The sequence below is a fragment of the Fulmarus glacialis genome, unplaced genomic scaffold (assembly GCF_000690835.1).
Source record: "Fulmarus glacialis isolate BGI_N327 unplaced genomic scaffold, ASM69083v1 scaffold25409, whole genome shotgun sequence".
In the NCBI taxonomy this organism is placed as follows: Eukaryota; Metazoa; Chordata; class Aves; order Procellariiformes; family Procellariidae; genus Fulmarus; species Fulmarus glacialis.
Window position 1 is genome coordinate 6,822 of NW_009235614.1, and position 16,839 is coordinate 23,660.

A 16,839-nucleotide genomic window follows, 5' to 3' on the forward strand; every position below is an offset into this window, starting at 1 on the left:
TTAATAAAGTTTAAGCTTTGTTGTAGATCAATGAATTTTGCCAATTCAAGATTTAAAAGCGAGCATTATGACTCTCTTCCGAAGGAGACTTAAAGAACATTTTTTTTTTAAACATACGTCATTTAACAGATATATATACATATATATATATATGTAATTAAAAGTTCACATGCAATATAGCTTACTTGAGAATCTGTGGAGATAGACCCCATTTTGCTGCTTGAGAAAGCTTTGAGTTCCTTTTCTGTGTATTTCTCTTTGGCACTTAGTGATTCTTGCACTGTCTGAAGTATTTCTTGTATTTACATTTAGAATAATGTATTGTAGGTCTGGTGAATGTATATTTAGTTATATATGGTTTTTTTCTTCTTTTCAACATAGGATTTTTCAAACTTCTAAGTACTCCACAATTGTCTCCATATTGGAAGCTGTTCAAGCAAGTGGACACTGTCCTAAAGAGTAAGAAACATCTTTTTTCTCTTTATTTTGAGGATTCACAAAGAATCCAGTTGAGAAAGAATAGCCAAGAACTTAAGATAGTGTTTGTATGAGATGGTAGTTAGAGGTGAATGAGGTTTCTTTTTTTACTGTTGAACTCTTACAGCTAGGAGAAATTACTTATTGCAAGTTTTCAATTTTTCTTTTTTTCAGTTAAAAATAAATTTCTATTCAGTTAATTTATGTATTGTAAAACCTTTATACTATACCTTTGTTTAGTCAACAAGGAACTTTTAAATAAACAGAAATTTAGGAATTAAAAAATACATTGAAATGCTGCATAAAACCTGACAGTTAAATAATTTCAAACTTGATTCTACTTTCTGGATGTGAACAGGACTTTTGCATGATGGGAGCTCTATTTGCATGATGGGAGTTACAGTACAGAAAAAGAGAACAACTAGAGGAAGTTTTCTGGCTGTTCTGATACAAAATTCATATCACTTCGCATAGATACTAAACAAAGATGGAAGTATTTTAGCAACATTCACCTAAGTATGTGTTTGGGCACATGCTTATTGTTTATGAATTTTAGAAAAAAATCTCTGCACATTGTTTAAGTGTCCCTATTAATGTGCAGCAGAGATAGTTTAGCAACCTTGGAATAAGTCTTGAAGTTACAGAATAATAAAAGGAGGATAAATGTAATAATTTGTACCAAATTTGTAACAAATTAGTACCAAATAAATTTTTTTACCAGAATATTGCAGGCTTTTGATAGCTGTTATAACCAAGTTATATCTTTGACATGTTACAACATTGTCTCAAAGATGTGGGGAGAAGAAATAATCTCTGTGTTAAAATCTGCTTCTTAATGCAGTGATACATGCTATCTTATCTTTTAATAAAGATTAAAGGTTGAACTGTATTAATATTCTTGCAAAGGTGTTTAAGAGTTTGTCATCAAGAAACTGTTTAAGGAGAGGGAAATCTGTTTTTATTGGAATTGGAGGATGCTCTGTGCCTTGGAGAGAATGATCATGTTTTTAAAAGGGTAGCATTGTTTATGGAAAAACACATTGCTATAGAATGGGAGTTCGTATACTAACTTTTTGTCTGTCTCTTAATTTTAGAGGGTGTTTTTGTTTGCCTTGAGGCTTTTACGCACAGGCTCTAGAAGCCTTTACTTTCACCCCATGCACATTTTCCCGTAAACTGTATAATGTTTTCAAGCCTCTTTCAGATTAAAAGAGAACCTCTCAAAGTTGAGGTCCCCTACCTACTGTCAAGACAAGGAGTAGGAAAAAACTGTCATGCAAGTATGCTCCCCTAGAAAGGCAGTGTCAATTCCTATTGGCAAGTACATCTGTCAGTATGTAATAGCATACTGCTGTTAAAAGATAGTATGTATAGGGCTTTTTGCATTGACAGGTTTAAAACCTAACCTCAAAACTTTTTTTTTTGGTCCTCATATTATGTCTTAAAGTTGCACTAAAACTTTTAGTATTCTGGCAGACTACCCTTCAACCTCTAGAGGTTTGTAGGGTTGGTTGTTTTTTTTTCAGTGGTCCTACAAAATGGGCACTTTACTTGCCTATTTATCAGACGTTTATAAAATCATGGCTACTAGTGATGGTGTATTAATTTTGGTGTTCTTGTTTTTATGGTATCTATTAAATTTTTGAGTTTAAAGTATTGCATTTGAATGTATACTCCTGAAGTTGGTTATTGTGTGACTTGTTTACCATGTTTCATTTTCAGGTCTCTAATGATGAGGTATCCATCTGGATTTGAAGCACATCTCTGAGCTTCTTAATTCTTCATTAAAGAGATGTGTTCTATATTCATGGGTAAGAATATTTTTTATCTTGACTTGGGCCTTTTTCTTAAATATCTTGTGATATATTTTTAATTTAGAAGATTTCAGCAATTTATTTTTATGTCTTATAGGTTAATCAGGTACTTACTATAGTATAGGGTTCTTTAGGTGCCTGTGCTAGCTCTTAATTTTGACCCAAGCTAATTATTAAACCTCGGAATTCGTGTATCTTAAGTGTCAGTGCTCTAACTCAATCACTCTAACTCTTAGTGTTACAGATAGAGAAACAGCATGGTGGTATCTAGGTAAATAATTTAAAAACTGGTCTGTGATTTGAGATTCCTTTTCTGATATGTACAACAGTTCTACAGGCTTTAATTGGGCATCTCACCATACGTGTTTTGAATTTGGAGTTTTGGGAAGAAAGAAACTCCGTCCTGGAAAGCAACAAAAGGAAAGGATGTGAATTTTGTTGAATTAAAAAACTAACAACACTTTTTTTTCAATAATATAAACCATGTTTCATCTGCAGAAACGTTGTGGTATTACACACCCCCACTTCAAAACAATGAAACAAAACAACCACAAAAATCTCACTTGAAAATACGAATTTTTCTAAATGTTACTAGTATTTTTAATTTTTGTGGGTCTCTAAATAAAATAGCTAAGATTACTTCATACATTACAGAATTCGTAATAATGTGTTCTCTCCATATATTAAGCACTGCTTGCTAAAATATCATTTTGAGACTATAAATTTACCTTGAGTTAAAAATTAATGTTAAAATGGATCTCTCGAAGTATAGTAAGTGGCCCAAACATATGCTGTGGGACTTCCTGATATCATGCTGTTTTATAGAGAGAGTTCTGTGATATACTTTCTCTTTGGTGTGGTTTTGCTCTGTTCAGCTCAAGCAAAACTGCTCTCAATAAAGAAGCTGTCCCATTCACAGAGAAGGCAAACATCTTTGATAATGGTAGAAATCCGTCTTTAGTTGCATTGGAAGATGGATTTTCTTTCCAAGTGAAACGTCATTTGTCATGGTGGTTGACTTGAACTTTTATGAATGTCGATAACAATTGACAGTTACTGAATATTTTTTTTTCTATAAATCTTTAATATTTATTTCCCAGAGGTTACCTGCTTCAGGAGAAAGGAGGGTACGTGGTAGAAGGGAATTTGTTCATGTCTGGGGAGTAGGGGGGGAAACAGTTACATGAGGTGTTTGGTGCAAGCAAAACAAGTGTAAGTATGAGAACAGACTACTCTGAATTACTATGACAAGCACACGCAAGCCAGTTTGCTCCAGTTTTATGCTCTTACTCAGAGTTGGAACTGTAGCCATGGACTGGAACCTAGTCCTGAGAATTTAATTTACGACCATCAGTTTCAAATCTTTCTCTTCCTAATCTTCAAATCAAAATACAAGGTACTTGAGTTACCTTTCCAGTATTTAGCATGATGTCTGTGAACTCTGTAGCAGAATAGAATTCTAAACGAAACTGCTATGTTGAGGGTATGATTCTACTACAGGGATGGCTCATTACTTGAAAGTAATTATAAATGCATACCAATGAAAAGCAATTTTAAAACAAAATAATGCATATTTTTATATATAATTGGATTTTTTTTTTTTAATTTAATGAAACAGGCTACCCAAACGAGTTTTTTCTTAATTTTAGTGATAAGAATAAGAGAAAATGCATCTTTTCAATCCATACTTAGCTACAGATACCATGGCACTCTTGTACAAAGACTTACTTATTCCTTTCTGTTAGAGAATAAAAGAGTTCATCTCTACTGAATGTCTAAATATTCTTTTTTTAATCTTCTACATTTCTGGGATTTTGAGGAAATTGTGCTGTCCCTTTGTGCATTTTAAATTTAACATGTACATTGATCTTAAAATCTATAATGGAATATCATTTATATTGGCGCATCAGTGGGAAGTAACTTCCGTATTATTTCATTTACTGCAGCTTTTTGAACTCAGCCAAAGCTTTAGTTATAATTAAATCTGATGAATAATGATAGTGTAATTGTCTTTTATTTTTAATATTGGGGAGGGAATGTCTCTATCATTTCCGAATATTATGCAGAAGTGATCAGGTTTTTGAGTATCTGGTTTTTAACACACTATATTGTCTACATCTTTTGACACAGCGTTCCATCTGCTAATAGATGGGCAAATCATACAAAGCCACAAACTTGTCATGCTGTTGCGTGCTACATAGGACTTAGCAAATACAACCATTTTTTCAGTCTCTCTGGCAGATCTGTCTTTTGGAAGCAACTGGTTGCATTGCTTTCCTAAAAAAAAAAAAAAAGGCACTTAGAATGCATATAATGTAAAACTCTTCCCTCGTTACGACTATCTGTGTTTACCCCTTCTGTGTCCTTTACCCCTTTACCTGTAGCCTGGATTTCTGTTATGTCATGCTTTTATGACTTCAGTTTTAATTCCTTCTGTCTCCTAACTTGTCCCTAGCTTCTTTCTGAGATAGCTTCTGTTATTTGTCTGGATAGCCATTGTTTCAACTTCTTTTGTGAAAAATGGCCATCGAGGTCACTGACTTCCTCTTACCTATGGTAGTGTCACACATCAATCATGTGAAGCAGTAATACTTAGTCTATCAAAGTGTGGATGTCATGGTAATGTGCTGAATCTTTACCTGATTTACTTGCTTATAACTAGAGTAGCTTGTTTTCTGTTGTCACTTTGTCAAAAGTAATCAACGATGCAATTAATGAAATAAAACACATCAGAAGTTTTTATTATCTTGTATTTTACTGCTACTCCCACTTCATTTTTCTCAAAGCAGAATTTGATACCTTTGTTCTATTCTGTTTTCTTATGTGTTCATTCTTTTTTGAGGTATTCTGTAAAATAAATCTTTCTTTCTTTTTCTTGTGGTCTTAAAAATCTCCATTCCCTTCATTTCTGCTCTTGCTTGTGTCTGTAACTACAGCTTGCCTTTTTACAACTCAGATCTACTGCATGCTGACGTAGTATAAAAGGGGATCATCTCTTTGAGACTTTCAGGCTGTCTATTTCTTCTTGGTCTGTCTTTCTGACAAGAATAAAGGGTTGTTATTAAACTCTGATGGGTAACCAAAATGGAGAAAGTTTCTTTTTTTCCTTTTTTTCTTTGCCCCCCCCACCCCCCAAGGAGTTACATTAACCGTATTAACTTGAAACCTCAGTTTCCTAACCTAGCTCTGGTATCAATTCGTTCTTCTTGCACGTACACTTAAGGAAAGGAATCAAACTGGACTGAGTGTAGCCAGTTTCATTTCTGATTGGTTTTGAATATAATAAGTAAAATTTGAAAAAATCTTAAAGTTTAAAAAAGTTAGAATTACAGAAGTAGTACGTGAAAGCTGCTTTTGCAGATTAAGAGGAACAACCGTAGTGCATTGATTTATATTCTGTTTGTAATTAAAAAGATAGTTTTAGACCATACAGAATACAACATTGTTTGCTTTTAAATGAAAAGCATGGGTTATGCAGAAATTAGTACTATTTTTTCATTCACTTGCACTCACAAGATCTATTTTAATAGCAGGTCCCCTGTTCTAATACTTTGGTTTAAATCTTTAATTTAAAATAGATCTCTTAATAACTAGTAGACTGAAGAAAGTATAGGTGTTCTGTTTAATGAATAGTGGTCAGACTTTAAAACACCAAGAGTTTGGAGACATTTCTGTTCTGATTCAAGTATGTTTGCAGAATAATTTGATACTTCTTGGAGAAAATGCTATGTTTTGTGCGAGACGTCAAATGATACAGTTGGCAATCTGAAAAAATTTAGTGTTTAAATTCTAGATGCTTCAGCATATGATGGGAATCTTGATGAAGATGGGAAATCTTGAGATGTGTTTCAGCTGAAGTTGGGGAATACTGTTGACGTTTCCTGGTGATGAATTTTAGAAAATGTCATGTTATTTTTTAAAGGGAAAAAACCCAAGTTTTTTTCAGAATAGTGAGTCTAACGTATGATTAGCTAGTAGTTACCCTGTAGTAGTTCCTGTTGATCAGTTTTCTATATAAAATCAGCTGGATTAGTACAGAGTTGAGAGTTTAAAATACAAAGGGAGAAACTAAATACTAGTAAGAAACATTGCTGAATGCTTCTGGGTTCCATTATATTTAAAAAACCAAAACACACTGCAGAAAATTATATTTATCAAATGTCCTATAGTTGGTAAATATTGTTGAAGCAATTGTTGAAGCTGATAGGGGGCAGTAACTTCTTAAATTCAAGTATAACCACCGTAGTCTTCCAGTTGCTTCATCAGCTTGTACCTCTGTTGTGGTGCTCGTTCTATTTTCTAGAATTTGTCCAAGTAGTTCTTAGGCATCGATATTGTAAAATGATCTTGCTCACTTTAAACTGAGTAAAGATTAATATTGAATCAGTGTATCGTGGTAGAGAATTTAGACGTACAAGGTATTAGAATTAATTTAGTTTTTACAAGAAATGTAACTTCATCACAAATTCTTGATGTCAGAGGGCACAAAGATGTCGAATTGTATTTACTAAGAGAAATTAGACTTTAGATTGCTGTAAAATGGAATTATTTACCATAACAGTGATTGCTTGTGTTGAAATACTTGTTTTGACAAAACGAAGATTTTCTTCTTTAAGGAAGAACAAAGCTTTTTCCTCTCTTCCCCCTCTCCCCCCCCCTTTTTTTTTTTTAAACACATTCTGCTTCTTTTACTGTAGTTTGCTTTATCGGGTAGGGATTCAAAACTAGTTTCCCCATTCTGATTAAAATGCAGTTCCAATAGCCAATAGGAGCTTATCTTCCATGAGAAATATTTTGGAACTGGTACTATAAAACACTGGCTGCCACTGCATTGTTAAACTTGTAGTTGTCAAGTCCAATAGATGGAAGTCTCCAAAATGCTTATTTCCTTGAAAGCTTTTCTGCCAGCTGAAGGTAAAAGCATGTCCGAAGTTCGAATTGGTACCACAGATGTGTTTGGGAAAGGAGAAGGCTGGATGAAAGTGTGTTAAAACATAATTGCAGCTGCCTTCATTTTCTATATAAGAGGGAGCAAGGACATGGAGAAGAGAATCACTTACAGAAAGCATGTAAAGTTTTCATGTCAGAATTTTTTTGTTTCTTTAAGTTGGTTGTGAGGAGGTAGGGTTTTTTTTAAGGAAGGGACAGAAAAATAGTACTTGCGTGCCAGTTAAATTCAGAAATGCAGCACAATTTGCCTTCATTTGCCTTCACAATTTTCAAGCTGAGCATCTTATGTTTTCATATTCAAATACAGCAGAGAGAAACAAAAAGGACAATTGCTCAATAAATTTGGAAGATGACTTTGTGTGAAAGGCTAGTTTCTCCAAATCAAATATCCTTGAATTTCCAAGCTGTGTTTTTCTTTGAGCTGAAAAGCATAGCTTGGACACTGTAGATGCCACAGAAAAAGGCTAGGGGTAAAAGTACTTCTCTGATCAAAAAACAAGGTGTCTTTACATCAGAGTTGTGTTCAGGCTATCTACAGTGGCATCCTTTCCAAAACAGGTTGGTTGGTTTTTTGTCACTTCATGATCTCCTCTTTACAGAGAAGCTTTCTTCATAATAAATTTACGTTGGTCTAATTAGCCTGGAGAGGTTTCTCATGTGTCTAGCCTTCAGATTTCTCAGTTTGGAAGTTCATCTGTGCTATCCATTTTGCCTGGATCCTTGGAGTGAAGCTGACATCTTCAGGTTATGCTTCCTTTTTACACCTAGTAAGATTTATTTGTTTTATAAAGCCTTTGCATTTTAAAAAGAGAGTTGGTACTATTTGTCTCGTATTTTGTCCCTTTTTTCCCTTATGCTGAAAGAAAGTAGGAAAAAGTAAGATGAAAAGCATTTCTTGGGTTTTGAGCAAAAAGGCAAATTTCTGTGAGGCGAGCTCAGAGTTAGTGTCGCAACTGCAGTGATGCCAGCTGTTATGCATGCTTTTTTCCCATTTTTTACTATAAAGGTACACAGTAATCAATAAAACATGAAGTGATTGTCTGGTACGTGTTTTTCAAGGTTGTTTTAGTCCTGTTGGATAGTTCTAGACTACTATGTAGTTAAACTCAGGAGCATGTATAGTAGTGAATTACTATGGACTAGCTGGCCCATATGTCACTTATCCTATGTTAAAAAAAAAAAAAATATTGTACATCCTATTGTATTGATATCGCTGCTAAAGATGGAAGAAATCTCTTTTTTTCTATTTTTTCAAGTCAGCACAAATTGAATAGTCTTCCGTAGAAATAGCCTTCCACAGTGAAATACAGTTTATCTCTGGGCATAACCAAGGAGCGACATGCAGTCTGCTGAGCTATTTATACTCAGTCTGAATATGTAAACTTTCATTGATACAGGTTTCAAATTTGAGTTTTTAACAGTAGAGTCCTTGATAGCCTGGAACATGACATTTTACACATGGCTACCATAATTTACATCTATCTTTCCCCAGATGGGGGTTTCTCTAATTAGATCATTTCTTCTGTGTCTCTGATATTCTTTCCTTGTACTTAATCTGACTTGGTTGTCTTCTCTTAAAATAGCTCTCCCCCAACTTATCTTTTGAGTTCAAATATCTTAAAATGAGAGATTATTATATTAAAAATGTTACAAAAACTTAAAGCCATGCCATATCATCTGCCTGGATCCTGATCTTGGTTTATGATCTGTTGGAAGGTGTTTGATACTGGGAAAGTCATCATTCTGTTGCTTTTAATCATAAGTGTTAGAAGATAATGGGGTCTGATTTATGTTAGTGCTTCCTTTAACTTGGGACTTCAGGAAGTCCTAACTTTAAGCAATGAGTTGTGCGTGTATCATCTGGAATCCACAGCTACTTTCCTATGCTGAGCTGTCACCTTCCTGAGCTTCTATGCCTTTTTTATAGCATGCTTGTACTCTATACTCATAGTAATTAACACTCATACCAATCCATGCTTGATAGATGTCACCAATTGGTGTCTTTTAGTGTGATACAGGATCCATCTGTCCTTTTTCTGTGTAGACCAGAAGTTTTGTATACCCAAACCCTCAACAAGGTTTATTAATTTAGGTTAGGCTTTATTCTGACTATGGTCACAACACTTTCAGTGGACTAGGAGTATAAGCAGAACAGTTTTTCATCAGCTTGTCAAAGACTACTTTGTACTTAGTAGGTTCAACGTGAACCTTGTCCATCAGAGAATATTTCAGATTGCCAGGATGTCCACTTCTGGAAGAATCCTATACTCATTTTATTCTTAAGGGAATTCATTAATGAGGAACTGCAATTGAAATGGAGGAGGAGAGCATGAAGGTGAGCTTTAGTAGTAGGGTCAGGAATTAAAAGCTGTGGCTGTTTTCTTTCCTTTTTTCTTTATAGTAAATAGATATGTATTGGCAGAGTAAAGGAATGATTATTCCGTGAAGATGCTCATTTAAAGTTTCTCTGTTCTAGTTTCTCTGTTTCTACTAGTTATCTGGGGAGGTGAGTTATCACAGAGACATTTTCATTCATTTCCCATTCTGTTTGATTACATTACGAATGTGTGAGTTTTTAGGCTAATGTTAAACTAACTGTCCTTCTCAGCTCCTCTTGCCTGAAATCCCTGACTGCAAGCTAACTCATTGGTGATCGCTCAGTGATACTATGAATACATAAAAAAGAAAACCTACTGGTGTTTCAAAACTAGATAACTGTAAATTCTGTTGTTGAACCAAAGGTCGTTATTTTCCTGTGTTTCTTTGACTGTATCACTGCATTCATCCTCTTGTCTTTCCTTTAAATAAGAGGTCTATTATGCCTTCAAGTGAGATAAAATAGTTTTTCAGAATCTTACTTAATGCAACCTAAATAGAAGAAACAGAGTATCTCAGCTTTTCCTACTGAAGTCAAGGTAGCTGTGTTTTTAAATGTGGTTTATAACCTCTCAAGTTCTTGTTTAAACATACAGAATTATTGTGTACATTTTATGTATTACATGATTTCTTTCTGCAAACAAATTTTAATTCTGGACTACTAAAAAACACAATTCTGTTACAATTTGGTAGTTTTAATGAAAATGGCAAAGGAGAATCTAAAAGTGTGCTTAGGTAATAGAGTGAACGGAATGGAAAAAATGAAACCATTACATTTAAAACGTCAAATACTACTTTAATTACGTAAGGCACAAAGATTATAAATGCTGCACAGGTCATCAAGTCTAAGCAAAAATAACTTAATTGATTTGTGGTTTAACTAAACTGTTGAACTGAACTGTAAAGTTATGAACAAAATATCAAAAATGTGTAAAAGTGTTGGGGAGGGGAAGGCGTGATGAGGAGAGTCATGAAAGTAATTTTTCTCTTTTTTCTTTTCCTCCCATAGGCTGCTTTAACACTTTAAGACAAATGTTTCATCAGAAGCACTAATGGATGTTGGCATGCCTTGGATAAGGTGGTGACCGCTGGATGTCATTAGTTTCTGTTCACTGCAGAGCGCCAAAATTGACTCCATTTGGAGTTGAGAGAAAAAGCAGTACAGACCTATCAAGATGACTGATCCTATGATGGATTTTTTTGATGATGCCAATCTTTTTAGTGAGACCTTAGAAGGTTTGTCAGATGATGCCTTTGTTCAACCTGGACCTGTTTCACTTGTTGATGAATTGAATTTGGGCGCAGAATTTGAACCTTTGCACATAGACTCATTGAACCATGTGCAAGATGCTCAAAATCAACAAAAGATGAGTGAGTTTGATCAGCTGAATCAGTATGATTCGCTGAAACTTCACTCAGTAAATCAGTCTTTTAATAGCTCACCTGACAATGTCTTATCACCACACTCTCAATTCAATTGTTCACCAATTCATCCGCAAAACCAGTCTAATGGGATGTTTCCAGATGTGGCTGATGGTAGTCCTATGTGGGGTCATCAAACTGCCACAACTGTTTCGAATCAAAATGGGTCCCCCTTTCACCAAGGACATTCTCAGTCTATGCAGCAAAACAAAAGCTTTGTAGCACACCATGACTTTGCCTTATTTCAGGCTAATGAACCGCAGCATCAGTGTGCCTCGCTACGGTCGCAACAAAGCAGAAACAACACGGGGCAAGATGCTCTGAGTCAGCCAAAAGACTTCATGGAAGTTAACGTATCTACTTCTCACAGAGTCAGTGTTAACCACCCACCTCCAGTTTCTAATCCATCAACTTCACAGCAGCCTCTGTCTGTTCAACAGTTTTCTCAAACTGCAAGTGCTTCAATACATTTTTGTGAGAATCAAGAAGGAAATTTTGATGGACAGTCTCCAACAATTACTCCATGTTCTGTCAATAACAGCCAACAATTTTCATCTCCTTATTCTTACTCTAATAACCACATTTCTCCTACCAGCCTTCTTCAGTCTACAACAGCTCTTTCTACTAGCCAGCAGACACACTCTATCTCTGACTTCACTGGAAGCGATGCCTTTACATCTCAAACAGGGACCAAGCAAGAAGCAACTGAGCACATGTTGAATCCTAATACACCTTTGAATTCAAATAGTTTTCAGATGTTGCATTCTGCGCATCCTCAGGGCAACTTCAGTAGTTCAAAACTCTCTCCTGTGAATATTAGTTTTCCAGCTTCTGCTGGTTCTGCTTCTCAGATAAGCCATTTCACTGATCCTATCGAAAGCAACGGTTTTGCATCTTTAGATGAGAACTTACTTCATCAGGTCGAGACTCATAATGAACCATTTACAGGACTTGACCCGGATGACCTCCTTCAGGAAGACCTTCTGCCACAGTTCGATGATTCTGCATTTGTTCAGGATAGCACAAGCCATGTTTTAGAGCATGACCTAGAACGCCATATAACCCCACAGCAAGTAGCACAGTCACCTGATTTTGTTCGGGCACAGTCTCAAAGTCAGATCCATCCTTGGCATTCTTCAGTTTCTAATCAGCATCTGCAAGACAGAAGTCGTGTAACTGTTCAAGGACAGGTATGTAGGGATTTGGGGGACGGGGGTTTGAGCTGTTTGATTTGGTTGATCTGGTGAAATGAATAATAGTGACTGGTGCTTGTGCCAAAGCATGATAACCGAAGTCTCTGAGCTGTTATTTGACCCTGAAGAAGTCTAAGTAACTGCTAGTTTAGGAAAAAAAACAACCTGTTGATGCAGACCTTGCTTTCTCCTGTTGTTTTCTTACAGTTGTAGAAAACAAGATTTACATGACCTGAAATATTTATTCAGAGAAAATGGTGCCAGTCCTTCTGCTGCTTATATTTTCCAAGTACAGCAGGGAAAATCGGTTGGTTTATGATTTTGGTGCAAATATAATGGCTTAGTGTCTTTTAAAGTACTTACAGCAACATATTTTTAAGAATTTTAATAAGGCTCGTGTGGCCGATTTCTGCAAGAATTGCACTGCTTTTGTTGTTACTTGGTCCTTTGCTTGGTATCTTTGTGCTCATGCTCGTTAGCTAAAACCACAATTTTTGTTGTTGTCTTTGATGTGATTAGTAAGAATATAAAAGGCTATGCCTATGTTTGATTTCATTACTTTTGGCTAAACCAAAAAACTCTGCAGTTGTTTTAGTGTAACGTGCACATCTACTGTAAGTGTTGAAGTCCTCCGCATGGAGGACAAGATAGCATAAAAATTATATTGTACTTTTTTAATGGTATGCAAGAGAAACGAACTTTGCAGACAGCTCTTTTCAGATTATCTGAGAGAAATTAAAATTGTGTGAGCATTGAAGAGTTCAGAAAGACAATCCTTCAATCCTTCAGCCCGTTTCTTATGAGTGCTTTCTCATAACATACATAACGTAGTGAATTTTCAAATAGTTTTAATTGAGATATTAAGTCCACTTTTTTTTTAACACTGACCTTTATCTTCATATGTAGTATCATCTCTTTTATAGGAAGTGTGTAAGTGTCAATAAATTGAAACACAGACTAGTGCTTCTGGGTTGCTTTGGTCTCTTAGGAGAGTAGCTAAGCTTTCCAAAAAGAAACAAAATAGGTCAAGTAAAGTTATTTTTTCACAATACTGTAACCAGCAAAATAATTTTTTTATTACAGCTACTAGAAACCTCAGCATATGTGAGATTCTTGCAGATTTTCCAGCTCAAAAAATTCCTAAATCAAAAGAAAATACATCTTGAATATAGGAGAGACTTAATAACAAAGACACAAATAATTATTCTTTCAGCTTTTAAAATTTATCCATCTTTAAAGTTATTGCCATGCTTTTGGAGACTGGTTTAGTGGCTTTCCTTGTTGATGCTTGAAGAGTGGTGTTAGTGATTGCATTACCTGTAAGTTAATACATTAATATTATGACAGTTTGGCACTGCTTGGTAGCTTCCAGCCTAAATTTGATTTGACAGGAATGACTGAAACGTCTTCAATTAGATGGTTTAGCAGAAGGAGCTGTAGCTTTGTGTGATAAATGCACATATTCAGCTGCCATTGCTGGTTATCTAGGGTTTCCAAAATTGTGAGACTGTCTGTTGAAATCCATGTACATATGAACAGTGAAAGTAGGAATTTTTATTTTCAACTCCTGTTTTTAAATTCTAGAAGGAATTTAGCTTGTATTTGGGAAAGGAGAGGGAATATAGATGTTTCCTAATTTTCAATCTGTGCATTTCAAAATACAGGCAACTCTAACATCAAGTATATACATGCAGACGGCTTTAAAAGGGTCGTAATAATACTTCTCTGTATTCTTGCTACCAATATTCTCTCTACCTGAGAATATACAAGAGTATCTTAATGGAGAAAAAATTATTGGCAAGGAAAGGAAATTAATTAGTGGCTCTTGCTTCCACTTAGTTTGCAGGACATAGGCCTGTGAAGGAGGCAATGTAACACTTTTTTTCCCCCCTTTAATTTTACGTAGAGATAAGGGTTTAACACATCTAATCTTTGGTCTTGGTTCAGTAGATTGCTTCTCTGTTACAACTTCTGCGTATGTTTATGGAGCGTGTAGTTTTCAATTCCTACTGGTGAAACTTTTTCTGTAAAATTGTGGTGTGATGTTAATAGAACATGTATACAGCTGTGTATTTGAGATTAGCTTGATTAACTGAATGATGCAGTAGATGCATTCTGTTGGTTTCGATAAACATTTCTTATCTTTTAGGTTGAGGAGGGGGAAGAAGAGGGCACAGCCCAAGTAGCTACTCTTGTCAGTTATCTCGGTAACCTAAAGACACGTGGTATAGTAGCTACTAGTGAAATGTGATGCTGTTTATTACTGTGTGTACAGTACTGCAGAGGGAGCAGCGCCCAAGCCCCCTGTCAGGAAGCAGAGCAGCAGAACCCAGAGCTGCGAACAGTAGCGTTGAGGCTGTTGGTCTCCCATGAGCATACTTGGAATGAAGGGTGAAGAGGAAGTGGATTCCAGGAAAAATGGGGTGGCGAGAAATCCAGGGGTTAGTATCATTTGTGAGGAGCATGTGGGATACAAGCCAGGCAGTGAAAAGTAGGTCTAATAAAACTTTCTGGTGCTGTGACTTTTCTGTTGTATACATCAGAACCTTTCGAGACTTACTTCGATCTCGCTGACATCAGTATTAGTGCTTTGTTTTGTAACTAGGAATAGAGGGAAGTACTAAGGCCTGTGGAGAATGTTTTAAGTTTTTTGGGAGTTTTGTTTTGGTTTTTATCATGGTGTGAAAACAAAGCAACTTTACAGTATTAAACTTCTTTTATGTTTTTCCCCTGGAACTTTGAAATGAAATGGACAGAAAGCAGATAGTTATAGAACTCCTTGGTTTGGTTTTTATTATGCAATAAATTTTATAAATTGGATTCTGACCTTGAGTTTATCTAATCGGACAGATGTTTAATGTTTCCTTCAGAAACTGGTTGTGAAGCAGTAGCTGTCAAACTATTGTGACGAATGTATTGATGGAGGAGTGACAGAAGCAAACAATGTAGAAGCCTCTTTAAATCAGCTGTGTATGTAATATGAATACCAATAGAAAAGTATGGCAATTGCTGAAGTTAACAAGCGTTTCAGCTCTGTCTTGTCTGATAACAATTCTAAGAGCAGTTTTAGTCCTAATTCTCGCTTTTATTCTTTGATCACTGTGTAGAATTGAAAGTTCAAGATGAGTTTGTTCCGTTTGAGCCTCTTACAAATGTGTGTTGTTTAACCAGAGAGGAAAAAGGTGGGGTAAGGGATGGGGAGGGAGTATTGGTCTTACTGAAACTGGTTGGTTTTAAGCTAGGAGTTAGGTGGGAAGGGATTTTGATAACTTTTGTATGTAATAGTTAAGGTGAAATGTTTATTGTTTAAACAAGACAATGTCTCATACTGGCTTTTGAACACATTGAGGAAACAATTACTAGTGGATTTATTATTTTCATCAGTTTTACTTTGGTAATGATTGAGATTTTTTCAGAAAGGAAAACTTTTTCTTTTATGAAATAGTTAATGAACTGTAGCTATTGGAATGGACCCAACTTTAGACAACCAAAGATCTTTAACTACAGTAAAGCTGAGGTTATTTAAAATTAAGAACATCAAATACTTGTTGTTTCATTATTTGAAAGTAAGCATACTTATCACATTTTTACTTGTACAGCTATTCTTTTGATAGAAATTAATTTAAAAATTAATACAATCTGTTCAGTGTAATAATATTGCAGAATTAAAAACCATCTAGAATGTCTTATGCTGCTATTATACTTTCTATGCCTGCTGTAATTAGATTATAATTGTAAATAAATTGTGCCTCTTAATTTTACATCATGCATTTTTCATCAGAGTTAGTTGGAGAACAGAAAGTGAAGTGGAGAAACGCACTAAAGATTTGTGTAGCCTCAGCTCTGACTAATATAACACTTCTGATCTTTTTAGCTCCACTTAAAACTGTTTTGAGTTTGCTAAAGCGAAATAATCTATTCGCTTTTCATAAGTGGAAAAAAGACGACAAAAATACAGGCTGCAACATTCAGTTCTGCATGTTTAGAAGAAAAAGGAAGTTGGAAAGATAATCTGAAGTATAAACTGTCCTAAGAGAAGTTTACAATCATCTCACTGTGTATGTTATTTTGTAATAAGCATTTTAATCTCTTCTGGCTACATACATGAAAGCAGAATAATTGAGGTTAAACTGGAAAATAATATTCCATTAATAATTTTAAGTGCTATGGGAGAAGGTGGTAGTCTTAGTTCTTAAATCAGATGATTTTTTTTTCCCTTTTGTGACTAAAAGATTAGCACCTAACTTAATAATTCAGTATATTCATGAATTCCAGTGTCTCACATCTGACTTTTTTTCTTTTTTAAACTGTCTTGAAACATGCAAGTGCTTTTGTGCCTGCAAGCATGAGCTTTCCTACCGCTTGTTTTATAGCAACAGATGACACTGTATTTTTGGAGAAAATTTGTCTTGCCCTTGTTGCAAGTTCAGCAAAGAAAGTCTGAACATTGTAGGTGATTGCTTGGTTGGTGTCATACTCTGGGACATCTGTATATATCAGAATGGCATAAACCTCATACATGAGCATATCATCAGAGATGGAACTAAGTTTCACCTGATCAAAATCCGGGCTTACATGCTGCTGAGATGCATGTCCTGAATAGTCAC

At 35.2% G+C, this 16,839-nt stretch overlaps 1 protein-coding gene across 1 annotated transcript in view; it reads left to right on the top strand.

Annotated features, from left to right (window-relative positions):
- The first annotated feature begins 376 nt into the window (after positions 1–376).
- CHD9 (chromodomain helicase DNA binding protein 9) overlaps positions 377–16,839 on the top strand; it is a 91,759-nt gene continuing 75,296 nt past the window's right edge. Inside the window, 3 exon segments of the mRNA XM_009586096.1 lie at positions 377–459; positions 2,200–2,288; positions 10,627–12,229. Of these exon segments, the coding sequence (XP_009584391.1) occupies positions 10,793–12,229 (1,437 nt within the window). The 5' untranslated portion in view covers positions 377–459; positions 2,200–2,288; positions 10,627–10,792.